The 26,271-nt window shown below is 33.9% G+C and overlaps 3 protein-coding genes across 4 annotated transcripts; 1 reads left to right on the forward strand and 2 right to left on the reverse strand.

Annotated features, from left to right (window-relative positions):
- Window positions 1-18: 18 nt before the first annotated feature.
- LOC111810329 lies at window positions 19-2,072 on the reverse strand. The gene is made up of 2 exons (XM_023697036.1): window positions 1,638-2,072; window positions 19-1,254 (listed from the first exon to the last, which is right to left on the reverse strand). The coding sequence occupies exons 1-2, from the start codon at window positions 1,819-1,821 to the stop codon at window positions 482-484; spliced, it is 957 nt and encodes a 318-aa protein (XP_023552804.1). The 5' UTR covers window positions 1,822-2,072; the 3' UTR covers window positions 19-481.
- A 7,878-nt stretch (window positions 2,073-9,950) lies between these two features.
- On the forward strand, window positions 9,951-17,536 carry LOC111810021 (MACPF domain-containing protein At4g24290-like). Of its 2 annotated transcripts, none has more exons than XM_023696556.1 (7): window positions 9,951-10,069; window positions 10,536-10,813; window positions 12,028-12,266; window positions 12,967-13,168; window positions 14,248-14,434; window positions 15,190-15,356; window positions 16,384-17,536. In XM_023696556.1, the coding sequence occupies exons 2-7, from the start codon at window positions 10,553-10,555 to the stop codon at window positions 17,068-17,070; spliced, it is 1,743 nt and encodes a 580-aa protein (XP_023552324.1). In that variant the 5' UTR covers window positions 9,951-10,069; window positions 10,536-10,552; the 3' UTR covers window positions 17,071-17,536. The 2 variants fall into 2 exon arrangements, with proteins under 2 accessions (XP_023552324.1, XP_023552323.1); XM_023696555.1 differs by having other exon boundaries at window positions 9,952-10,069; window positions 10,512-10,813.
- A 366-nt stretch (window positions 17,537-17,902) lies between these two features.
- Window positions 17,903-19,634, reverse strand: LOC111810023. The gene is made up of 2 exons (XM_023696557.1): window positions 19,116-19,634; window positions 17,903-18,248 (listed from the first exon to the last, which is right to left on the reverse strand). Exons 1-2 carry the CDS (start codon window positions 19,407-19,409, stop codon window positions 18,105-18,107), a joined length of 438 nt encoding a protein of 145 aa, XP_023552325.1. The 5' UTR covers window positions 19,410-19,634; the 3' UTR covers window positions 17,903-18,104.
- Between the last annotated feature and the right edge of the window lie 6,637 nt (window positions 19,635-26,271).

The raw sequence follows: 26,271 nt of genomic DNA on the forward strand, positions 1-26,271 counted from the left end.
ATTTCTTCTTGAGAATCAATCTAGTTTTCAAGTAATAATCTGTATGCTATGAACATTCTTACTCCAAATCAACAATCTAAAGCAGTGAACTCGAACACCTGAACTGTATCAACATTGTGCATAATCTTAGCAGTTTGGCAGAGCAGGAATACAGGATTATGCACATGGGGACTTCTATTTACAAGTATTAAACTAAGATAATCACAAGCACATGAGATTTACAAGTATTTCCTTCGTGGGAAATCTTAGTTCAAAAGAAATCAAGAAAACAAATGAAGGAGTATATGATGAGCGTGCAAAATATAGCACAAACAAAGGAGAAATATACTGAGCATCTCTGTTTCTTTTCTTTCTAATTATCTACAGACTAATCAACTGTGTTTGTTACTCCCAAAGCGGCATTCTCGGGCTCCATTGATTCAGTCTCTGTTCTATGGATCCTACCACTACCATTCGCTGAAAACTCATCAGAGTATCCATATTAGTTCCACACTCCAAATCCCCTTTGCTGTTTACATGATGTCTGGTGGCTGAAATTAGGTCCCATCGGACTCCTTCCGATGTCGGCCCTACTTATAGGCGGCGATGGCGGAAGGGACATGGGAACTCTTTCGGGGACGTTCAATCTGCCAAACTCTTGTGGAGGTCTTGAAGACTGGTAGTTATTATGATGCTGCAGCTGCAGCTGGTTTTGTTGATAGTGGTAATGAGGCTGTGGAATGTGGGGTTTACTAATTGGAATGGCATTGGTGGAAGGTTGAAGGTTGTTGAAGCTGCAAAGGCTAGGAGAGCTGTGGACCTTATGCATAGGAGGGCGGCTGGGTTTTATGCAATTCCAAGAGAATGTTTCTTGGGCTATAGATTCAGCTGTTTGGGCCTCTGGAGAAGATGATTTTGGAGATGAACAAGCAGATGAAAGGCTGAATGTGGGGCGGTTTGCATTTGAAGGGGAGAATTTCGCACTAGCGGTGGAGCCAGACCGCACAATGCCATTAATAGCTTCAAGATAACGTTGCTGAATTTGTTGGGGATCTGCAGAGAATGGTTGAGCCTCAAGAACAATTGGATTTGAAGGAAATAAGAAACACCGAAGTTTAGGAGTTCCTTCGCTTTCTAGCCGATCATACTCATCAAGCATATGCTTTAAATCCTCATCAGACCTCACAGATACCAAAACATCAAGATCATCAGGAACCAATTGGTACTTAAGCACCATATCTCCATCAGTTAGAGCAGTCAGGTTCTTCATTAGATCTGTTGAAGAAGATTTAACATTATGGGAAAGAAGATCGAAACGGATTTTGAATCCACTAGAAACAGCTAACCAAATGTTTGATAATCTTCATTACTATTGAAGGAACAACAATTGGTTGAACTTGTCAAAGATAATTTGATATTCGAAATGCAAGTTTTAAATCGCACAAATAATTCCTCCATGCTGAGAATTAACTTGGCAGATGAACAAAACTACAAATCCATTCAAGTAATTCGAACATTATACAGAAAACACTTCAAATCATCAGAATAGGATTTTCCAGAAGGTCACATAATCATCATCAGATTAAAAACTCACCAAGAAAACTTAAGAAGAATCACAATCACAATAAGAAGGGCGAGAAAATGGAACTAACAGAAACCTGAGAATTTAATATCACGCGGCAAAGCGATGACGCGCGTTTCGCCGCCAACATACTTGAGGTGGCCATCGCTTGGTCTAGGGAGGATCTTACCGCCATAACTGCAAAGAAACTTGAACTTGCTTCTAGGAGACAATGACGGCGTCTCATCTCCTCCTCCATTGCTACCGCCTTCGGATGCCATTTTTGGTACAGTCGCTGGAACGAATCCCTACAAAAAATGAAGCAAAAGCAAGGGGGGATTGCTTGAAGTGGAAGTAATGTGCAATGGAGAAGCAAATGAGATTAGGGAGATGGAATCGGTGTTGTTTTGGTCTTCAGGAACTCCAAAAGGGAAAAGGAAGAATGGAGGAGAAGAAGAAAGCCATGGGAGAGAGATGAGAGGAACAAATTCAATCCAAAAATGGATAAATCAAATGATCGTCCAAATCCAACTGAAAATCTCAAAAACGGAATTCAAATTTTTCTACAAATTTCTTCTCACTCTCAAATTCCTTTCCCTTGTTTTTTTTTTTCTTTTTCAATTTGTTTATTTTCGCCCACTAATTAAATTAGGTTAAATTAATAAATGGCCTAAAAAATTAATTATAAAAAAAAAATCAAAATTACCTTAATTTTATAAATAAAAATAAATAAATAATATATTTTTGTAAATAATTTATGAGATGTTACAGATGATTTCATCTATATATTGACAGTAATTACTTTTTTAAACATTTTTTAAAAAATAAAGGTAAATTGTGTTAATGTTACTTTTATCCATCTTTTCTTTAATCTAGAAATACGATGGGGACTAAAACCCTTCGGTAAAATGAGAACAGTCCCACATTCAAACCGCCCTTTTATTTCATTCGCAAGAAGTTGTTTTAGTTGCATATTATAAGGAATTCGAACAACTGCTTCAAATACATCTAGACTTAAGTTGCATGTGTTCAAGAATTCGAACAACTACTTCAACTGAACAACTGCTTCAGTTGCATGTGTTCGGGAGCTTGTGAATACATCTAGACCTTATGGCATAAGGAATACAAAAATCATCGGGTGTCCAGTTGACTTGGTTCATGGTGTCAAGTGTCGAATATGGTAGATGTATTTGTGGGTTCCATTGGGTCAGGTTCAGATTCAATCCAATTGTTCGAGTTATAAAATTTTCAACCTATATAACTGTGGTTAAAGAACCATAATTTTGTTGAAATTGAGTTAATTACGGAGGTTTGAGTCATTTATTAAATTTTTCTTTCGTAACCTTTTAATTTGTACCTTACTTTCAAATATTTAATTAAAATTTTCAACTCAATTTTTAATATATATTTTATCTTCCAAATGGTTAAAAAATTATTTTTTAGAATAATTAAAATAAATAATTAAAATTAATTATAAGATTAAATAAAAGAAATATATATATATATATATATATGATTTTACTCAGTTTTATAATAAATGTCATATATACTTTTTCTAGTTTAATTAATATGAAAATCGATTACTAATTTATATTTTAATATTGTTAAGTTCAAAATAAACTAGTGTTTTATTTTAAAATAAAAATCTTGAAAATTATAAATCTTTTTTTTTTTCTCATATTACAAATGTGAGTTTATTTAATTTTTATTTTGAGGGCAATTTATTAAAAATAACATTTCAATACTTTAAATTTAACAAATTATTGTAAATAGAGTTGACTAGTAATTTTATATTAAATTCGCCAATAATTTTATTACCATGTAAAGTTACCTCGTGCAGAGTAACTAGCAAATACTAATCATAATTATTTTTTAAATTTAATGGGCCATTATTTAATAAAGTAATCATTTATTTTAAACAAAAAAAATATTTAATGATATAAATTAATCACCAATTATTTTAATTTTTAAAAAATGGAAGCAATAAAAAGAATGTTAAAAAAATTATTATCGTTAAAAAAACACACCACTATTGAAAACAGATATAGGGATGTACACGGATGGTATTGGATTAGGTTGGAAAGATCTTTTTTGACCAACTCGAAATTTCGAGTTGGTGACTCGAAAAATTTAAATAGATTTCACAACCCAACTCAACCTTTTATTTCCGAGTTTTGATGGGTTGAGTTGTCGGATTTTTTTAATTATTTTAAAAAAATTACTTATAGGCAATACGTATTATATTAATAACTAAAATCTTATAAATCTTTAATATCAAATGTTCACAAATCAAAATATATTATTCACCTAAGTTACGAACGTTAATATTAAGATTGAATTGAAACCTTATTTTCAAATTGGTTAACCTAAAAAATATTAACCCGTGAATCAATCTAAATTTTTTATTGTCAAAAATTTCAATCCAACCCAAATTTTATATATATATATATATATATATATATATATATAAAATTAAAAAAAATATTAAAAAAATGTTTTTGTGAAGGGTGGGGCCCACTTGGAGATTTGAATGGTAATTAGAAGTCAAGCCCATGGGTTTAGGGTGAGGTGGAGCCCACTTGATAAAACCTGTTAGGTTTAGGATGGTTTTGGGTTTAGGAAATTGTGCAAGGAAAAATGACATAAATACTTTCCATATTTAGGGTTTCAAACTGTAATTTTCTTTAATATATATATATATATATATATGAATATTTATGGTTTAATTTAAAATAATTTTATATAATCTTCCATTTTCTAAGATTTAAATTTATTTATTTTTCATTAATTATATTCCATTCCATTTTCGTGTTTACAAGTAAATCGTTTAGGCTTGTGTTTTAATATTTTACCCACTTTTATTATATATATATATATCGCAAAACTATTTTTTTAGTATAAAATATCGAAAATATTTTAAAATACAAGAACGTTTGAACCATTTTAAACATTAAAGAGTTAAATAGAACTTGTTGGAGATGAGACGACAAAAAGAGATCCGTTCTCGGTGATTTATTCCATTTTTATTCTTAATAAACTAAAATATTAATTTAAGATACATGACCTTCTTCAAAATTATAATAATATAATAATTATTATTATTAATATCTCCTTTGTTCCTTTGTAATTAGATTTTAAGTATAATTTTGTTTTTATATATATATATAATCTTGTGCTTTTCATAGATTTATCGGTCAATTTTTAATTAACTAAACTCTTTTTAAAATTGATTTTTTAAATATTTAAAATATTTTTTTTCGTAAATACAACTGAAACTCTCGTTATCGATCCTGACTTAATTTTTTTTTTAATACTCCATCGGTTAATTGATGGAATTAAATATCATTTTGATCAATTTATCATGAATAATTAAAAGGTCACCCACAAGCTGACTTTATTATTTTAATATTATTTGGAAAGGTAACATTTTAATGTAAATATTATAATTGTTCTATGAGTTTTTCTTCAAATTTAATCTTCCTAATTTAAATATTAGAATTTGACTTTGTGATTTAAAATAATATTGTTACGAATATTTAAGAGAATTTTATGAAATGACATAAAATATACATCGAAATTATAATTTTATAAAAATTAAAATAACCAAATTTGTAATAAATTGGGGAGAAATTTATTAATTTTTACGAAATTATGATTTTACTAAACTTAAATTTAGATTATAAAAAAATATATGACTAAAACGAAATAAAAATAAATAAATAAATAAAAACAATATTTTAAACAAAAAAAAATTAAGAGGGTATAAATTGGATTTCTAGAGAGAGAAGGTGAGAATTTTGGTTTCTAGAGAGAGAAAATGCAAAAAGTAGCGATGGCAGTGGTTGGCAGACTGACGGACGACGCTATTGCTCTGCAAATCAACAAAAAAGTTCAGAAGAAAACGGACATGTAATAATCAAACTTCGAACTGAGATTCATTTCTAACGCCATTACTCCTCAAATCGAAGGATCAGAGCCAACGATTGAACACAGATTCTCATTTTTCAGTGCAAAAAAGAACAGAACCAGAAATCAGAGAAGAGAATTAGAGAGACAGAGAGAAAATTTTTGATGCAGGAAAAGATCAAAAGATACTTTACGGATTCGTTCTTAAAAAAAGGTATCATCAATTCAAAACTAGATTCCAAAAAGTCGCTTACAGGCTCTAACGATCTTCCCTGCCGAGTTCTTCTTCTTCTTCTTCTTCATCGTCTTCTTCACAGATCCTCCTGTTTTTCTCTCTTCCTTCGAATCTCCATCTTCCATTTCATCATCATCGATCGGCGATGCAAGCGTCGCGAACTGATCGTGAATCCTACAGTACCGTTCCGCTACGGACGAAGATCTCCGCATCGACAGAGCTCTCTTCACCGCTGAATGGAATCCAGAGACTGATGAAGAAACAGAGTTGTTCCGATTCAGCGCGGCGGCTCTGGCGGAGACTTCTCCGCCGTATTCGTCTTCTTCTTCCTCCTCCTCCTCCACCTCTTCTTCCGGCAAACGGCTGTGTTGCCGATTCGTCTTGTTGTTAACGGAATCGTGAGAGTTCGGATTGGAGACGGCGGCGGCAGCGTTGAATCTAGGAGAGTGAGGAAGCGAAGTGAGATCGGAGTAATCGATGGATCTTGATTTGAATTTGCAGGCGGCTTTGATTTTGGAGTAGCTATCGGCCATTTTTTTCTCAGTCTTTTGAGCTTGTGGATTGGGGGAAGATTATGGCGGAGAATGTTGAGAAATGCTTGGAGATTTATGAAGATTCATGGTGAAAAACAATCAAATAATGCGACAAAAAATTATCAGAGACATTAAAATGGACGGTTTCTGTAATTAAAAAAAAAAAAAAAAAAAAAATTCTTCCAATTTTCCTTTGGAAATAGCATGGTTGAAACTTGGCCCTTGATTGACGTCATCCATATATATTTTTTTTAATTTTTTTATTGGATTTAAATGTTTAATTTATTAATTCCAAAATAAGATTACACTTCAACTCAACGTTATTTTATTTTAAAAAGATTATAATATTTAAAATTATTAACGTGACTTATAAATATTTTATATTTAAATTTTATGAGATTTTAATTATAACACAGAATAAACATGAATTTTTTTAAAATAATTAAAAAATAATTAAAGGTAAGTCGTGAATTTTTTTTTTCAGCTCTGTATATATTCTTAAAGAATAAAATGAATATCATTATGATATTTATTATACTTATTTTTTTATATTAAAAATTCTTATTTTGTGACTAAATTATTCAATTTATTTCACAACATATTTATTTATGTACAAATTATTATTTTTTTGTTAATTTATAATACGATTTTTTTAAAAATGAGACATGTTAATAAACATAACCGACCACGCAATTTAAAAGTCAAACGAATTATTTAAATAATAAATAACAAAATAATGAAGCAAAATAATTATTTAATAAAAGTTTAGAATCTAAAAATAGGTAATTTAAAAGCAATGAAACCAACTTTAATTCTATAGTATTACAATAAATGTTATTTATTTATTTACCATGTAATATTATTTAAAAACAAGAATTGACAAATATAATTAGGACGAGTAGATTCGACTCACTGTCTTTATTTTAGTACAACAAATGTGGACGTATGAACATACTTTATCAGAAGGTATACATGTTAATTAGCGTTTTTTTTTAGTACATACATCTTTAATATTTTGTTAAATTAATTTTAAAAAATTCAAAATTTTTCTAAAGTTTCAAGAAGATCCTTACAGTTTCTCGAGAAAAAAAAAATTAAAGACATAATTATTATTAATTCTACAGAGAAACGGGTCATATTTTGCTCTAAAAATACAACTTTTAAATTTTCATTAATACGCTTCAACTTTTAATTATTTTTTTTAAATATCCTTAAATATAATTTTTAAAAAGTAATATAAAAATTAAAAAAAAAAAAAAAGTTAGAAATAGTTTAGGGCATGTGGGTTGTTGAATTGATATGGACATATGGAATATAATAATTTTGAAAATGGATGAAGAAAAGTTAGACATTGTTCGAAAATTGGTTTGTTGGCCGATTTTGGACCATAAAAATTAAACGAGATTTGGATTTTTCTTATGTCTTTCTCTTAGTTGATGTGAAAGTGAGTATCGTGAAGGATATATCGTCGTGTTCATCGTCGAGCTTACTTTGAGTTATCGAGAGGAGAAGACGAAAGACAATATTATGAATCTATGTTAGAGTTTGCTAGTGCTAGGGGTTCGAAATAGCATAACGTCAACAAGGATGAGGATCAGTTAGGGTAGCACCCCATTTGAGCTTTTGACACTGGAAGAGCCCTATTGAATCAAAGTTCGATGAATTTAGACAATGTATTGCCTCAGACGTTACAAGTAGAGGTCTAGGTATAATATCATGTCCGAACAAAGAACAACACTCGAACCAGTCAAACAGAAAACAAGGGCACAATTTCGAGAGATTTTTTGTTTAATCCAAATCTGTTTATATAGTTCAGACATCCCTCACGGTGAGGGTGAGCATCCCGAGATTAGAAGGGTAATGATATATACCCCATGAAGGACACACAAGATCCAAATGAAGTTCTTTATGTATGAAAGGAATCCCAAAAAAAATTCAAAGTTTGGCATGTTGGTCAATGACCAACTCTTTTTAAATATTATTTTTTTGGTTTTATTATATCAAAAATTGTATTTACAAAGGAAAAAAAATAGGTGATGTGAATGACATGTGACTTTAGCATGTATTTTCCTTTTTTTTTTTTTTTTTTTTTCCAAATTTTGCCCATTCCTATTTAATTTATATAATATTCTTTTTGTATTTTTAAATTATTGCATAAAATAATCAAACATGGGAGAGATATGATATGATTCTTATGTGTGTGTGTATATAAAAGAATGGTCAAAAGTAATTAAAAATAAGTTAAATTAAAGTATTAAGAAATTAATTAAATAACTCGTGGTTGAAACGTTTTATTAATTTAATTAAATAAAAATAATAGAAAATTAATTTTTTTAAAAAATAATTATTTTGATCCTTACACTAAAATAATTATTTAAAAAAAATTAATAACTAAAAAGAGGCATTTTAATTAAAATAAAATAATTTTTTTTTTAAAGTTTAGAAATAATTTAAATTAAAAAAAGAAAAAAAAAAGGTGAAATTGACATTTATTGATTTATTGAAAAAGATAAATGGTTGGTTTTTTCTTCCTTTGCTTACACGCTAGGGACCGATATAATTCGAAGGAAAATTATTGAAAAGGTAAAAAATAATTCAATAATTCAATATATCAATATATTTTCTTTTTCTTTTTTAAAGACAGATAATCTTATGACACACAGGATATACACGAGCTTAGTAGTGAAATACGATGAGGTGATCGATAAAATAGAAAATTGGGGATCAATGTGTGTGAGATCCCACGTCGGTTGGAGAGGGGAACGAAACATTTCTTATTAGGGTGTGGAAATCTCTCCCTAGCAAACACGTTTTAAAATCGTAAGGCTAGCGACGATATGTAACGGGCCAAAGTAAACAATATCTACTTACGGTGGGTTTGAGTTGTTACAATGCCGTATTTGTTAGCACCTCTTAGTTCCTCTCCATTGGGATGAGGCCTCTTGAGGAAGCCCAAAGCAAAACCATGAAGGTTTATGCTCAAAGTGGACAATATCATACCATTGTGGAGAGTCGTGTTCGTCTAACACCTTTTATACATAGTGTCTAGGGTTTCTCTTGAAGTCACGATTCATGGTTAAGCTTATTGGGGCCAATGTGGTCCGATCTAGTCCGGTTAGCCTCGGTGATAAGAACAATGGTTTTGATCGGTTAATGTGAGATTTTGGTTGCATTCCTAACCATCTTCCCCTTCAACAAAAGACAACTAAACCTACCGTCAAATAGTCATTGATTCATCTAACTCTTAACTCGGCTCACTTCTCTTCGCTGACTAGCATATCACCGGTTCGACAAAAGTTCAATTACGAGCCGCCAGCTTCATTTGTTTTACACCTACAGATTCTACTAGGAATATTAAATCGAGGGCATGTCTGTCTTAGGAATAACGACTCTCAACTGTTCATTCACCGGGGCTTTTCCCAGGATTCAATCATGAGGAAGCACTTTCTCGCCATAGTCAATTTATTTGAACGAGCTTCAAGTGAATAAATATTAAAAGTAGGAGAATTAAAATAATATTTAAACCAAAATGAAAAGAAAAACGTGTGGGTGAGCTTAATTCATCACAGGACAGTGATGTTAGCACTACGAAATAAAAAAAAATAAAAAAAATAAAAAACCGGAAAGTTCGACGGATTGCCGGCTTCTACCTCACGTGTCTATGAAAACTCTTTGGTCAAACCCTCCAAAGAAGAATTTATTTATTTATTATTTATTTTATTATTTTTAAATTTTCTTTTTCCCTTCTGAAAGAAAGAAAAAAGAACTCCATCTTCTAGGGCTCACAATTTACTCCTCTTCACTTCGCGCTCTCTTCCTGCTCTCAATTTCCTCTCCAATTCGAGGTCTATCAATGTAAGCACTGCGAAATTGATTGTTGTTTTTGGAGATTTCTGTTTGTGGAACTTTGTTCTTTCTACATTTTTGCTGAATTTGAATCTGGTCTCGACTTGTCGTTGTATTTTATTTTTCTTTATTTGTGAATTTGAGCTCTTGTTGGCTTTTGTATTTTTTGGGATCGTCAACGAGCTTTATCACAACGTTAACTGAAGTATAATTGCTGTTACCCCACTGGAGTTTTGGATTCGGTCATGATAGTCTGAACTGTTTAGATTCTGTTTCGGTCAATTTTTGACTTGGGATTTGATTTGCTGTAGTGTTTATGGAGATTTGGATCTAGCTTATTTGTTTTGAGCTGGATATGTCCTTTGTCTCGAATGTCGGGTCTTAATTTTTTAAAGTTCCTTCTTGTTTCAGCTTAGTATTTATCTGGTTGGTATTTGCTGCTAATGTGTAGTGTTCATCTGGTCGTGGTCTATAGTGATGTGTGCTTGAGTTATGGCGCTTAAAGTTCATCCTTCCAAGGCAGCGGAGATAGCCATTGGATCTATTGGTCGTGGATATGACATAACGATTGATCTAAGACTCAAGTACTGTAAAGGGAATTTTCATGGTTCTCGGCTGATAGAAATTGATGAAGGTGTGGGTCATGAGATTGTTCTTCCTGGTGGGATTTTAATCTCAAATGTACCCAAATCAATTAAGTGTGACAAAGGGGAGCGAACGAGGTTCAGGTCTGATGTTCTCTCTTTCCAACAGGTATTGCTCTTAATTTTAATGCTTGGATAGTTATGGATCTGGTACTATGTTTTTCTTCTGAAAAGCTTTGGTACGATTATGCTGTAGCAGTGTGTGATTCTGCATGATAACTATTGTTGGTAATATTAGTTTGGTCTTTGACTCTGTTGAAATGGAAATAGATTGTTGGGTTAGAGGAGGAATGAAAGGACAGTTCTTACTTGCCTCCACGGTGAACTTTGTCTAGTTCTTTATATCCTCAAAATCACATCCACTGAGAAACCAGTGTCGTTATCTGGACATAACTTGAAAGCTTGCATAATGTTAGAAAGCACATGCTTAGATTCAAGCACAGCGACACAGTTGACTAGAACAACTAGAATTCTCCTGTGCAAGTACCAACCATTCCCGGCCGTTTTATTTCTTCTTTAGGGGCTGTCAGAACCACCTCCCTTATCTGTTTGTGAGGGGAAATTAAAAAAAAAAAAAAAAAAAAAAACCCCAAATTTTCACGTCAGCTTCTCCAAGATTTTGGTTCTGCAAGGTCTCCAGGAGGAATAAATTTATATGTGAACAACATATTTTGTGTATATATACGTGAATTTTGTGTATATATACGTGAGTGTTCATGTGGAGACCTGCATATCTGATGTTAGTCGTATGGAATTGAAGGAAATCTAGGTATTAGTAGCCTTTAAAATTTTGACAAGCGGTTTAAAGATGCATAGGCTGTATTTACATTCTTGTTTAGCTTCTAACCCCCAAGGGAAAAAAAAGATGAAATGACTAAACTATTCTGTATAAAAAATTTCAAGTATCAGGCAATTACAGTTAGAGTATTCAAGAGCGTCTAAACTGATGAAATGTCTTTGTGATGCATCTTGGTTTAAGGTTGCTCTAATTAATCTTAGATTTTTGTATTGAGTTCCTTGTTGTTTTGCTTCTAGGTTTTTAATCAATAGTATTGGAAGAAAAGCGCAATATTTCATTGCCATTTTAATTAAGCATTTTATTCATTTTACTTGATTTTTCTTGGAGCAATGCAGCATCAAATCCTGTATTTCAGAAGTTAAAATAACTTTCCATAGGTTTTAAAAAAAAAATATTCTTACAATCCTGTTTCTCCATGATATAAGATCGTCAAATATAGTGCAATTATGCAAAACCATACTTTTCTGTTCTTGTGTGTTCTCCAATGTCTACTAATTGTGTAGCATTAAAAATTTAAAATGCAGATGTCCGAGCAGTTTAATCAGGAGATGACTTTGACTGGTAAAATTCCTTCAGGTCACTTAAACACCATGTTCGAGTTTTCAGGATGTTGGCAGAAAGATGCAGCCAATACGAAGAACCTAGCTTTTGATGGGGTCTTTATTACCCTGTACACAGTTGCTTTGGAAAAATCACAGATGGTACTCTGCGATCACGTAAGGAAAGCAGTGCCTTCAACTTGGGACCCTGCTGCACTTGCAAGGTGCATTCCTTCTTACAAGATACAGAACTAATTTTTTTCTCTTTATTACCTCGTTGCTAAGAAAAATTTTGTGTTATATTCCTTCTAGTTCACACTCCAATAATTTGTTTTAGTTCTGCCTGATTAGCGGAGAATAAAAGATCAGCTGAGAACTAGCAACATGTCCTTGAGTTTAGTGGTCACTATATAATTAATTTGACTATTTGATTTTAGAGGAACAGTAGAGTTCTTAATGGTATGGGGGTTTTGGAAGTAGGCTTAAAACTCAACATGCTAAGAAAAAAGAAAAAGAATAATGATCACTAATTTTGTATGTCAAGTTGATGTGGTAAATTAATAAGGAGATCTTGCATTTTATGAACTCTTCTCTTAATTTAGTAGTTAACCCTTACGATTGTCCTGGTAATTTGTCTCCATAATTAATTTTGGGCAAGTCTTATGACGTGCTATTGACAGTTTCCAACAATGTGCTGCCAGAGAATGATTAATTTATCCTTTCTTTTTTATTTCGTCCTTAAATATTTAGTTTCTTTTTGAGTCATATTATGAATGCATTATTATTTACTTACATTTTACCCGTAGTAAATGTTATTTTCAACTTTTGCTATAAACACTGATGTTTAAGAAGTTAAATTGTGTTTTTCATCTTTTTTGAGTTTGGGAAGTTAAATTAATCATGTTGCCTTCTTTATTGTCTTAGGTTTATTGAAACCTTCGGCACCCACATTATTGTTGGCTTAAAGATGGGAGGAAAGGATGTGATATATATGAAGCAGCAGCATTCTTCTACTCTTCAACCTTCTGAAGTGCAGAAAAGATTGAAGGAGATGGCAGATAAAAGGTTTTCAGAGACCATTGGACAATATGGAATGGGTTCTGAACAGATTTACAACAATGACAAGGTTTCTTATATTTGAGCATATTTACATAATTTGTTTCTCCAGCAAATATTATTTTAGTTATTGATGATTGCTAAATATTTGAAAACTGAAATGGGTGTAGATTCTATTTTAGTTCTTGAAGCATAATTATTCCATTTTGGACTTTATACTTTCAAATATTTTATTTTGGTACTTCAATTCAAGTAAAATCTCATTTTTGGTACCTGTTGTTAAGTTAACGTATTGCATTAAATAGAAATCTTTACCCACAACACGTGCCTTAGAAAGCAAGTCCATGGGAAATGAAACACTTATGATTGATTAAGTGAAAGATGCCACAAAGTTGTTAAACATATTACTGACATTTAGTTACAAAGTTCTTACCGTTTGACATACTTGTCTTCGCTGTGCTTATTACCTTAGTTCCTTTAGAAAGTAATGCCTGATTATATTTTAATCGTTCTTCCTATTTCTTGTATCCACTTTTAAGCCTAATACTAACATCCCCTAGTTGGATTGGTAGCCGGGATTTTATTACATTCCAGACTAGATTACTTTATATATTAATAAATCATACTCATTAAAAAAGAAATAAAAAGAGAGAATGACAACTGTATTTGTTTGCTAATTAACTCAACAATAAAATTCTTTATGTATTTTATTGACTCCTGGATTAACTGGTTTGTTGCCGTGTTCCACTTGTTAAAGTAAAAGATTTACTTATATCCATCCAGTGAACGGATTGAATGGTGATTTTCTTCTGTCATTAAATTTTGATTTAAAAGTAACAGACTTCCCATCCAAGAAAGTATCAATTCAGTTTATATGATTGTTAATAATTTAATTGTTGTTTGACATGCATATTTTTCGTTGCTTTAGGGCCTCAAGCTGATAATCCATAACTTTTGCACAAAATTATCTATGAGCTTGTTGAAAATGCGTGGCATTTGTTGAAAGTTTTCACCTCTTTCTAATTGTATTTTGTTGAGAGGGTTGTTGGATATCTCTTTTTGCTTTTATATTAATCATTATATTGTCACAATGATGAGATACTTTGGATTATTTTGACATATTTTCTAGTAAATTAATTTGCTTGCCAGGATATTCTAACCATTTACAAGAGAAGAGGTGGAAGTGACAGGATGAACTACCCTCATCATGAGTGGTTGCAGACAGTTCAGTTGGAGCCAGACGTGATCTCAATGTCGTTCATCCCAATTACTTCTTTATTGAATGGAGTTCCAGGAAGTGGGTTCTTGAGCCATGCAATAAATCTTTATTTGCGATGTGAGTAAAGTACATCCTGCTTGAAAAGTCCGAATCGATAGCACTGGCTTATCAATGTGCCTTGTTTATATCTATCTATCTATATAAATATCGCTTTTATCAAGACAAATGAAATAATGCACAAAGGCAAAAAAGAAAGAAAGTAAAAATGAAAAATCCAATACAACAGGAGCCTGTATAAAGGAATTATGAAAAGGAAGGGTCTCCGTGGTTGAAATTAAAGACAACCAATAATTATAAAAATGGACCCTAAATAGAGACAAGAAACATGACTATAGACTGTCTAATCCAGTTTGAAGCAATCTATACCAACTGGAGATAGGTTTTTCTAAATTCATATGGAGGAAATTTGTTGTGGCCCATGGGTTGTAAGGAATTAAAGATAATACTTCATAAGAAATACTTAATCTAGAAAATACTTTATGGGTTATTCACTCTTTAATTCCCTTTGTAATTTACTCAACTTGGGTGATCTTTTGTGAACTCCTATTGGGAGTTTGAACCTTTGATGACACCTTCCCACTACATCAAGAAAAAGACGTGCCTTGTTTCAGAATAGTTTCCAAGAAAAGGGAAGTGATAACATGCTGTTTTAATTGGGAAACCCATACTGTAATTTTCCTACAGTACAAATAAATTTTGGTTATTGTGGCTCTCCTTGATCATTGCATTACATGCATTTACCTACGTGTTATTAGCTGTGGATCTCAAGGTGTTCAATTGCATTTTTTAATATTTCCTTTTTGTTATTGCAGACAAACCACCAATTGAAGAGCTTCATCAATTTTTGGAGTTTCAGCTCCCAAGGCAATGGGCGCCAATATTCAGTGAGCTTCCACTTGGTCCACAGCGCAAACAACACAACTTGGCATCTCTACAGTTTAGCCTTATGGGATCAAAGCTTTATGTGAATACTACTCCAGTATGGTTTCTTTTCTTGAAGTTTTTGTTTTCTGCGTACTGCATAAAATTATGAATGATCTGCATTCTGGAATCTTCTTTTATCATTCGTAACTTGGGAGAGCTGGATCTTGAAATATTCAAGTAGTCAACCCAAGGGTTTGGACACCGTTACGGGCTTTTCATGAAATTACCCTAATTGTTAGATCTAAAACCTTGGATGTATCCACCCCATGAGATCTTGCTAATTCGTAACTATGTCAGTAGGAGCAGAAGTACAAGGTCACATTCGAAAGAGGAAAACATGAAATCTAGTTCTAGAAACCACACTTGCATGCAGAAAGTTTTGGCTCAAAAACATGAAAAAAGTATGCACGATTAATTGTTGCTATCTAATGCATATATTTTTATTTTCTACATAGTTACCATCATTTATGTGAAAGTTAGTCTAGGCCAGATATTTCTTTACTGGAAGCATTTCAGAAAAACTTTCCCTCTGGCTACATCCAAAATTATGTAGTTGATGGTTGGATCCTTACAAAGGCAGAAAATAGGATATATGATAAGAAAAGGGATGAAGTCATTAATTTTTTTTTTTTCATTCTTTAATTTATCTTTGCCGGACTGGCATCCAAACATGCTATACTGTCGTCCTTGAGTTCAACCATATGTGGGATGAGAGATTCGAACTTTTGGTTTCTTAGTCGAAGCTACACCCTTTATGCTAATTGAACTATGCTCAGTTTGGCAACAAGTCTTGTGAATCAAGAAATTAGTAGGAAATTCTGACAATGATGTGGTACAAGACTCCTACTTTGATGTCGGTGTCCTCTAAAAGGTGTATCGTCTTTGGACTTGAGAATACAGTCTTGCAGAATCTTTGAAAACCTAACTTTAACAAAAAGAACCAATCTACTTGACCCAAATTATTATCTCATTCCAGGGTTAATAATAATAATGGAACAAAATCACTAGTTCCAGAATTCAGTGACTTTCTAGCTTTAGAAAATATAATTGAAGCCCTTTGATTCACTTGTCTTTCATCACAGGTTGATGTGGGCAGGAGGCCAGTTACGGGTCTCCGGCTTTATTTGGAAGGTAAAAGAAGCAACTGTTTATCCATCCACTTGCAACACCTCTCCTCTTTACCCAAAATTTTTCAACTTACGGAGGATCCAAATGGCAACTTCTGTCAGGAGTCATACGATCGCAGATATCTTGAAAAAGTTCAGTCCAAGTACTTTTCTCATGTGTGCACTGCTCCTATTGAGGCCGATGAGGATCTCTCAATTGTAACTGGGGCACAGTTGCAGGTTGTAAATCATGGAATGAAAAATGTTCTGTTTCTGCGACTCCGCTTCTCTTCAGTTTTGGGAGCAACGGTTGTAAGGCAGCCAGAGTGGGAAGGTTCACCTGGACTGGCCGCCAAGTCTGGACTTATATCAACACTAATCAGTCATCATTTCTCAACAGTTCAGAAACCACCTCCAAAACCAGCTGATGTGATTATAAACTCTGCTGTGTATCCTGGGGGTCCACCAGTGCCTGTACAGGCCCCTAAGCTTCTGAAATTTGTAGATACCACTGAAATGAAAAGAGGACCCCAAGATACTCCTGGGTATTGGGTTGTTTCTGGGGCAAGGCTCATGGTGGAGAAGGGGAGGATCTCCCTCCGGGTTAGGTTTTCCTTACTAACTGTAATATTACCGGATGAAGAAGAAATCAATGATAATTAGCTCGTTGTGTTTGTTTGATTGGTGTCAAGTATGAATGGAAGTCGTAAAGCAAGCGGGTTGAAGACTAGAGATTATTGAGAATCAACGGCAGATCTTCTAACCAGGCTGAAGGGTCTCAACTGCTCTGAAAAGGAGAAGTGTTAAGAGAGGAGTTAGATCCTCTTTTAGAACAATCCAATTAAGCGCAAGGAGTGAATAATTCAAGGAGGAATGAGGCAACGTTGGATGACTCTGCTGTGTATTCGGTTACAATTCAAACGAGGAGTCATCTATGTCGGTGATGTAATTTACTTTTTGTGTAGGTAATAGGAATTCAACACATTGAAGGTTCTTGCACCTTTTCACGTAATATTTGTACATAACATTTTCAGGTCTGTGGATAAGTAGAGATTTCAAATGTTTCTTGTGCTTGTTAGCCATGTTTGTGAATGAAAGCTTTCAAACAAACACTCTTTAAATTCTTGAATCTTGAAGCTGTTCCTCACTGAGAAACTTGAGCCCCGAGTGAGTAAGATGATATTATATTACAGGGTCAACATAACTTCCCCGAGTGCCTTTTCTTCCTCTCAAGAAGGTTATCTGTAAGCTTATATCCATAAGAAAAATGAGTGCCATACAATATAAGTTTCAATTTTGCTCGGTTTTATTTTTAGTTCTTGAATACATAATTTAATTCTCGTCATTAATCTTTATGTACTTGATTTAGTAAGGTTTTACATTCCCCTTCTCAAATTTGGCAATAGACAAGAAGCGGAGATTCACCATCAGCCTAAAATGATGAGCATAAAAGTGAGGTGATTTCTACTTATATCTCAAATCTTTATCAAACAAGTAGAATCGTTTTAATACTGCTGACTTCTTTGATAATCAATTTACAGATGAGAAACTGGGAACCAAAAAGTATCAGCATTTGGCAAATCTCCCTGTGGGTGAAGGAGCACAAAGTATTATTATACTGAGAAGAAGCAAAGCTGATAGTTTTCCTAAATACAGTAACTGCTTTCTATGGTGGCAAGAAATACCATATATTTGCCTCAAGGACCTAAAAAATTATGGTCATGAGATGGCCAATAAATCCTCTCTCTTTGGCATGGCAGAGGAGCTGGTTGCGCTATGAAGGTGGGGATGTGCTGCCCTGGCATCAACACTGAGAAATCAGACGCATATGATGTTGGCACCTGCCATAGAAAAACCACAAACTCAATAAACAAAACCATATCATTTCCAATGTTCAGTGCAATGACTTGACTTGACTTGACCTTAAAAGAAAAGCATGTATTCTGTAATGATGGGTACTGGTTTGTGTCGATGTTCTGTGTCTTGTCACTGTTATGATAAAAGATGATGTTCTTGAAGAAGACAAAGAGAACAGTTATTTTTGAAATTTGGTAGAAACAAAACTAGTTAGGAAATAACAGTTATTTTCTGTGTAGGTTTTGTCAAGAGATGAAGCTTATGAAGCTGCTCGTGAAATGAGTCTGGTACGATTCTACGTCATGTGATCGATCAAGATGCATACAAATCAACTTCAATACCGGTTTGTACTGGAGAAAAAGATATCTACTTTCAAGTCTCGAGGTATCATTTTCTACCACTGAGTTTTGGCACTAAGAAGAAAATATGAAGGGTGAAAAAAATGTATGAACTGTTATAGATATCTCCGCATTTTCTAGAAAGTACCGAGATATGAAAAATAAACGTATTTATAATTATTCTAGACTCGAACACTAACAAAATCTTGATTTCTAAAGAATGTTAGCTTCTATAGTCCTGTTTGATGAAGTAAAAGAGTGGTTCAGACAAGCATACTTATAGTTATTCTAGATAACAAGAGTTGGCTTTAAGTTGTCTTAAACTGATCTTCTAAGCAAATCTGTTCAGGGGGAAGAAGGCTTATTCTATAATGATATGAAGTGGTTTAAAGCCTCAGCAACTGAAACACTTAATTTCAATCGAGGGGAAAGCACTGAAGAGTTACAAGAATCTAAATCCCACAAGACAAGAAACTTAAAACGTAAAGATAAACAACCCAGGTCGAGACGTACCGTATTAAGACTTGCAAATTTCTCCGCAGGACCTGATTCTGCGGAGTTGTTGGTCACTTCAGATGAGGAGAAAGGAGATGTTGGTCTAAACAGATGCTCAAAGATTGCCATGATAAGGAACATTGATATCAAGATTGCAGTGGCAACAAAGCCAAAGGAAATGGCATTCATGGAGGATCCAAAGCTCTTCCATGGAGCTTCTTGACCAATGCTTGTTTGAGATGATGATGGGCTCTGCTCTGAAGTTGTGTATATGTTCCATGACTTTGATCTTTCAGAACCAACCTCACTCATAACTCTGTGGTTTCAATCTTCTTCAACTGAATGCTTGGAGAAAAACTGATTCTGATGAAAATGGCTTCCACATATGAATGTATTGCTGCTGATGACCCTTAGCTCTGAAAAGAAACAGATTTTCTCAGTATTCTTATTTGAATCCCATCCCCATGGCAGAGCCACGAATTTTGATACAAGAGGGGCAAACATCTTATAAAGGTAATTCTACAAGGAACAACACCACACACACCATAGAGAGTCAAGTGGGGGGAAGGGGTCTTTGTCTTATCTTTTCTAGATCTTCAGCTAACTGCAGGAAAGAAGGAACTTCCAATATATTTTGTTTTTCATATTTTTATAGGTAAGATTCCACTTCGGTTGGGGAGTAGAACGAAACATTATTTATAAGAGTGTGGAAACCTCTTCCTAACAGACACGTTTTAAAAAACCTTGAGGGGAGGCCTGAAAGGGAAAATCCAAAGAGGACAATATCTGCTAGCGGTGGGCTTGGGCCATTACAAATAGTATTACAGCCAGACACCGGACGATGTGCCAACGATGAGGCTTAGCCTCGAAGGGGGGTGGATTGGGGGGTCCCACATGGATTGGAGAAGGGAACAGAGTGCCGGTGAGGACACTGACCCCAAATGGAGGTGAATTGTGAGATCTCACATCGATTGGGAAGATAACAAAACATCCTTTATAAGGGTATGGAAACTCTACTAGCGGTGGCCTTAAGCTGTTACATTACATGCTTCAATGATTAAGATATCGAGCGCTCCGCTCATTTGGGTGGGGGTGGCCGTGTACGTGCAAGTGTTAAAAGAAGAATGAGAAGAGAATAATAAACAAAAAGCAAGCACTTACAGAAGCCAAGGGAAGAGGAAGAAGATGCCCAAGATCCTCTGTGATGCCAGTTACTTATATTCTGATATCATCTGCTATAAACTAAATCAGTTTCTTAAGAGTTTCTAAAGTTCAATACTTCCCATTCCATAGCTAACCTGTCATGAAAAAAACAAGACATCTATTCTTCTCAAAGCATTTTTTAATATAGAAAGCAGCCAACACAGCCCAACCCAGTGCACACTTTTTGGTTGCTGCACTTTTTTCCATTTAATTGTGATGCGTAGCTTAGTGAATACTATACTTTGTCTGAAGCAACAATCTTAAAGAAAGCAAAAGAATGGTCCTCCCTGTCTCGGACCCAAAATAAGTGTAACAGCTCAAACTCACCGCTAGCGTATATTGTCTTCTTTTAGACTTTCCCTTTCGAACTTTCCCTCAAAGTTTTTAAAACGTGTATGCTAGGAAGAGATTTTCACACCCTTATAAAGAATGTCCGTTCTCCTTCCTAACCGATGTGAGATCTCACAATCCACCCACCTTCAAGGCCTAGCATCCTCGCTGGCACTTGTTCTTCTCTTCAATTAATGTAGAATCTCACAATCCACCCACCTTCGGGTCCCAACGTCCTCGCTGGCACTTGTTTTTCTCTTCAATCGATGTAGGACCTCACAATCCACCCACCTTCGGGGCGCAGTGCCCATAACTCATTCTTCTTCCAATCGATATGAGATCTCACAATCTATCCTCCTTTAGGGTCCAACATCTTCATACTCGTTCCTCTCTTCCATCGATATAGGATCTCACAATCCACCCTCTTTTTGGGGCCCAGCGTTCTCACTGGCACACCGCCCGATATCCACTCTCTTCGGGCTCAGTATCCTTGCTGGCACACTGCTCAGTATCTACCTTTATAAAAAATGTTCCGTTCTACCCAACCGACGTGGGATCTCATAATAAGAATCGGACTAAACCCAGTCACCATGGATGAGCTAACTTAAGGTCTCAGAAAGTTGGAGGAGGTTTTACAGCTATCTTGCTCAGATCATCTCCTAAATTTCCAATATAACATTTGAATCAAATAATTACATGCACTAACCCCATACTCAGAATCATTACTTTTACCTCACCTACCTCACCTCAGTAATGATTGTTCATCCATATTTACTCACAGTAGAAGAGAAAACAAACATAAACTATATGCTTTCAGAATTAATCATTCTAGGATCATGGTTTTCATGAACACATTATGAACACACTCATGGAAACAATTTCTCTTCATCTAACAGTCATAAACCAGTAGCGATGTTGAATCGTTCCTCGAGTTTTCTCACAAAGCTTTTCAGCTCAAAAGTACATTTCAAAATCCATCCATACAAAAAACAGTGACGATATGGATATTAACGTAAGCAAAACAAAAGGTTGTCCAAAGTGAAGGCATGTCTGGTTTGTGTACCTATTTTCTATGTAAAAGAACAAGAATAGGCAACAAATGATTCCTGGGGAGAAAGAACATAAAGATAAAACGACATAATAAAGAGAATACCCTTAGAGTTATGGTGTGTACTGAGAATAAGCTCATCCATATGATTCAAGAGAAGAAAGAAAGAGACCACAATTATTCCTCATAGATCTCTCCTGTTCACAGGAACCCATCACTTTTGTCAGAAACACTAAACCCCTTTGCTCTACTTTAACCATACCATTACCTTTTACTTTATTGATTAATTAGTTTAAGTTTTAGCAGCTGGTTTTAAGTGAATAAGTTTATGATAATATGGGCGGTAAGTCTAACCATCTAAGTTTAAGTCCACTGCTAGTAGATATTGGTCGTTTTGGCTTGTTTTGTATCGTCGTTAGCCTCACAGTTTTAAAATGCGTCTGCTAGGGAGAGGTTTCCACATTGTTGTAGGGAATGTTTCGTTCTTCTGTTCAACTAATGTGAGGTCTCACAATCCACCCCCCTTGGGGCCTAGCGTCCTTGCTGGTACATCGCTCGGTGTCTGGCTCTGATACCATTTGTAATAACCCAAGCCTACTGCTAGTAGATATTGTTTGCTTTGACATGTTATTTATAAGGAGAGGTTTCCACATCCTTATAAGGAATGCTTTGTTCCTATTTTCCACCGATGTGGGATCTCACAATCTACACCATTGCGCGCCTAGCGTCCTTACTAACACATAGCCCAGTGCCTGGCTTTGATACCATTTGTTATAGCCCAAGCCCACCACTAGCAGATATTGTCCGCTTTAGCTAGTTACGTATCGCCGTCAACCTCACGATTTTAAAATGCGTCTATTAGAGAGAGATTTCGCACTCTTATAAAGAATGCTTCGTTCCCCTCTCCAACCGATGTGAGATCTCACAATCCACCCCTCTTGGGGGCTCAGTGTCCTCACAGGCACACCGCCCGGGTATCTGGCTTTGATACCATTTGTAACAACTCAAGCCCACTGCTAGCAAATATTGTTCCTTTTGGCCCGTTACTTGACTCTTATACCATTTGTAACCGTCCAAGCCCTCCACTAGTAGATATTATCCGTTTTAGCTCGTTACGTACCGCCGTTAGCTTCACAGTTCTAAAACACGTTTGCTAATGAAAGATTTCCACATCTTTATAAGAAATGCTTCATTTTCCTCTCCAATCGACATGGAATCTCGCAATAAATTTTAAGTTTTCGGAGTTCAAATGTATCTCCAAAGATCTCAACCAACCAAAACATAGCTGAAGGTAGACTCAAAAGGGGGCATTTTACCCTTCCTTCCTTCATCTTTCCACCCATGTCTATACATTTCAAGTTTTTACCAAGCACCATTGAGGTTACAACTAGTTTTACCTGATATAAAGGAATAGAACTGTTAAGCAAAGACTACTCTCCTTACCAGAGACATCAAGGTGTTATGGAAAAGAAACCTGCAATAATTACAACACATACGCAGTTCTTCTACCTAAAATGCATCGATCGAAGATCTTTTCATCAACCGAACAATCAATCAGACCCTAGATTTCTACGAACCTAAGGTCAGTTATCGTCATCATAACTTATACTCTTATGCAGAATTAAACATTTAAAACTTGATTATAAAACATTGTCATGGTCTTGACTTACAATGTCATCGTCAGCCGTACATGAATGTCCTGTCTTTACCTCAAATAGAACAACCTATCCTAACCTAAAGTCTAAGAAATAGAATATCACTATCCTATACATGTGTCATGGTCTTGACTTGTGATGCCGTTGTCAGCCGTACTAGAATGACTTGCCTTTACATAAAATAAAAGTAATACACGGCTTGAATAGCTTAAGAAATACTCAGTAAGTGATTCAACTATTTGAGTCAGAGAATACAAACACATGAGACTGTCGACGTGGTTGATTAATAATGGCTCTCACTAAACAGCCAAAACATTTCATTTCAACTATTTGGGGAATGATATAATTGAAATAATTTGTTAATAAAAATACTTGGTTATGATTGAACCTCCCTTGCTTTTATTTATTTATTTTATTATTATTATTATTTATTTATTATTNACGACAACGACAACCGAAGTGACTAGAGATGTTCATAGGGTGGGACGGGGACTAAAACCTTCCTCATCCTGTTCCCGCCCCCTATTTAATATCCATCTTCACAAATTGTATATTTATTTTTGTAAGATTGGAGCAAAAATTTCTCGTAATAGGATGTAAGACATATTTTTTCAAAATTCAAATTTCATTATTACAAAATAGTTCCGCTAAAGTTGAACTTTTATTTAAAAAAGATAAAAAGTGCTAATAACGATACATTTAAATTTTCATTGGTAAACATAATAATAACATCCATAATAAAGGGTATTTTTAATTTTTTTTTAAGTGAAAGATATTAATGAAAATTTTAAAGTAAAATACGGTAAAAGAATTTAAAGTTTTTTTTTTTTTTTTTTTTTTTTTTTTTTTTTTNAAAAAATTTAATGGTATTTTTGTGGTAAAGTAAAAATTTATGAGCATTTTTATTAATTTTGCTTAATTGTTAAAACAAAAAAAAAATCTAAATTTTTTGCATTTTGTTTTTATTAATTTTATATTTATTATATAATTTTAAAACATTACAATTAAATATTATTTAAAAATATTGAAAGCACGTGCAAATGACGTTAACAAGTGTTGAAAATGAAAGAAAAATTGATTACCTGACTTTAATTCATAATTCAAAAAAAAAAAAAAATATATATATATATATATATATATATATATTAATTAAAAACGTCTAATTTGGGCTTTGGCCCATTAGTACTGTCTTTCATTTAAGCCCATCAAATAGTTTATTTGGGCTTTGGCCCATTAATTTTGTTCTTTCATCTAAGCCCATCAAATTTTATTTGACGCAATTATGTCTGTGGTGGACACAAGTCCATTCGGCTAACTTTTATGAGCTTTTAGGGCGTGGAAACCTTCCCTTAGTAGACGTGTTTTAAAGTCTTGAGGGGAAGCTCGAAAGGAAAAGCCCAAAGATGACAGCTAGTGGTGAATCTGGGTTGTTACATTATCATTTAGCTCTTTTGAACTCCGGGTTGTTACATTATCATTTAGCTCTTTTGAACTCGTCTCAATAATCGTCTCAATAATCAGTGTCACATGACCTATTCAATAATTGATTTCTAATTTGTACGTTGGTGACTAGTTTCTAAAAATGATAGATAGTTCATAACGAAAAAATCCATAATATGATTATGGGATTAGACACGAAACAGAAGCTTACCCCTTATAATGACTTTGGTGGTTAATTATTTGAATCATACAATGTATGAGTACCACAGTTATTTGTGATTACCCATTTTCGGTGACCTTGATGACTAATTACCAAGTCAAACAACGTCTTCTATGATCACCCTTTTTTGTGTTCTTGATGGCTAATTACCGAGTCACAATGAGCCAACTTCAACCAATAGAACCATAGACGAGTCATAAATTCAATAATGGAATTATAATTGAACTTATTCTACAAGGCAAGACGTAAAAAAGGAATTTGAATTAGCTACGTACATAAATTAACGCAACATTAGGGTTTCTTAATCCATGAGAAAAGTTGTTTATGTTGTTAAACGAACACAACTCTCCACAATGGTATGATCTTGTCCACTTTGAGCCTAAGCTCTCATGGCTTTGCTTTGAGCTTCCCAAAATGCGTCATACCAATGGAGAGAGTATTCTTTGTTTATAAACCCATGATCATTCTCTAAATTAGTCGATGTGAGATTTTCATCATCAACCGTTTTGTCTAGAGATGTCGTAAAACATCTCCCCAAAATTTTTCATTTATTTTTGTGGGAATTGGGGGAGAAATTTCGGTGACAAGGATCAAGTTATCTACGATGTGAGGTCCCACGTCAGTTGGAGAGGGGAACGAAGCATTCGTGTGGAAACCTCTCTCTAACAATACGCATTTTAAAATTGTGAGATTGACCGTAAAACGTAATGGGCAAAAGCTAACAATATCGGCTAGCGGTGAGCTTCGGCTGTATAACACGAACAATATTTTCCATTTATATATATATAAAAAGTTGGTCAAACAATTACGCAATTAGCCTTTAATTTGAAAAATTCTTTTTGTAATTAAAAACTCTATTCAAATAACTTTCTTGCAAATGTTTTAATAAAAGCTTAAAATATTAGAAAGGTTTATAATATTATGGGGTAAAGAAGAATCAAAAATAATAAAAAAAAACTTTCCNATATTGTTGAATTTGAATAAAAAAGTCGATCAAATGATATGATATTTAAAAATATTATTTTCTAAGACCGAACATTTTCTTAAGATTAAATACTAAAGTCGTTTTACTTAATTAAAATATATGTTCAAGAACGAAAACTTGATTTCAAGTTGATTTATCAACGTAATGATTCTAGTTTTACCTTTAAAAATAGCAAATATGGTCGACAAACACGAAATACGTGCATCACATCTAGTTCGTAGGCATTTAAGAATGTAAATCCACTTAGATTTTTGGCCTAAGCCGATATTCCTAACTTTTTCATATCTGTTCGT

Source organism: Cucurbita pepo, chromosome LG14 (assembly GCF_002806865.2).
Source record: "Cucurbita pepo subsp. pepo cultivar mu-cu-16 chromosome LG14, ASM280686v2, whole genome shotgun sequence".
NCBI classification, from domain to species: Eukaryota; Viridiplantae; Streptophyta; class Magnoliopsida; order Cucurbitales; family Cucurbitaceae; genus Cucurbita; species Cucurbita pepo.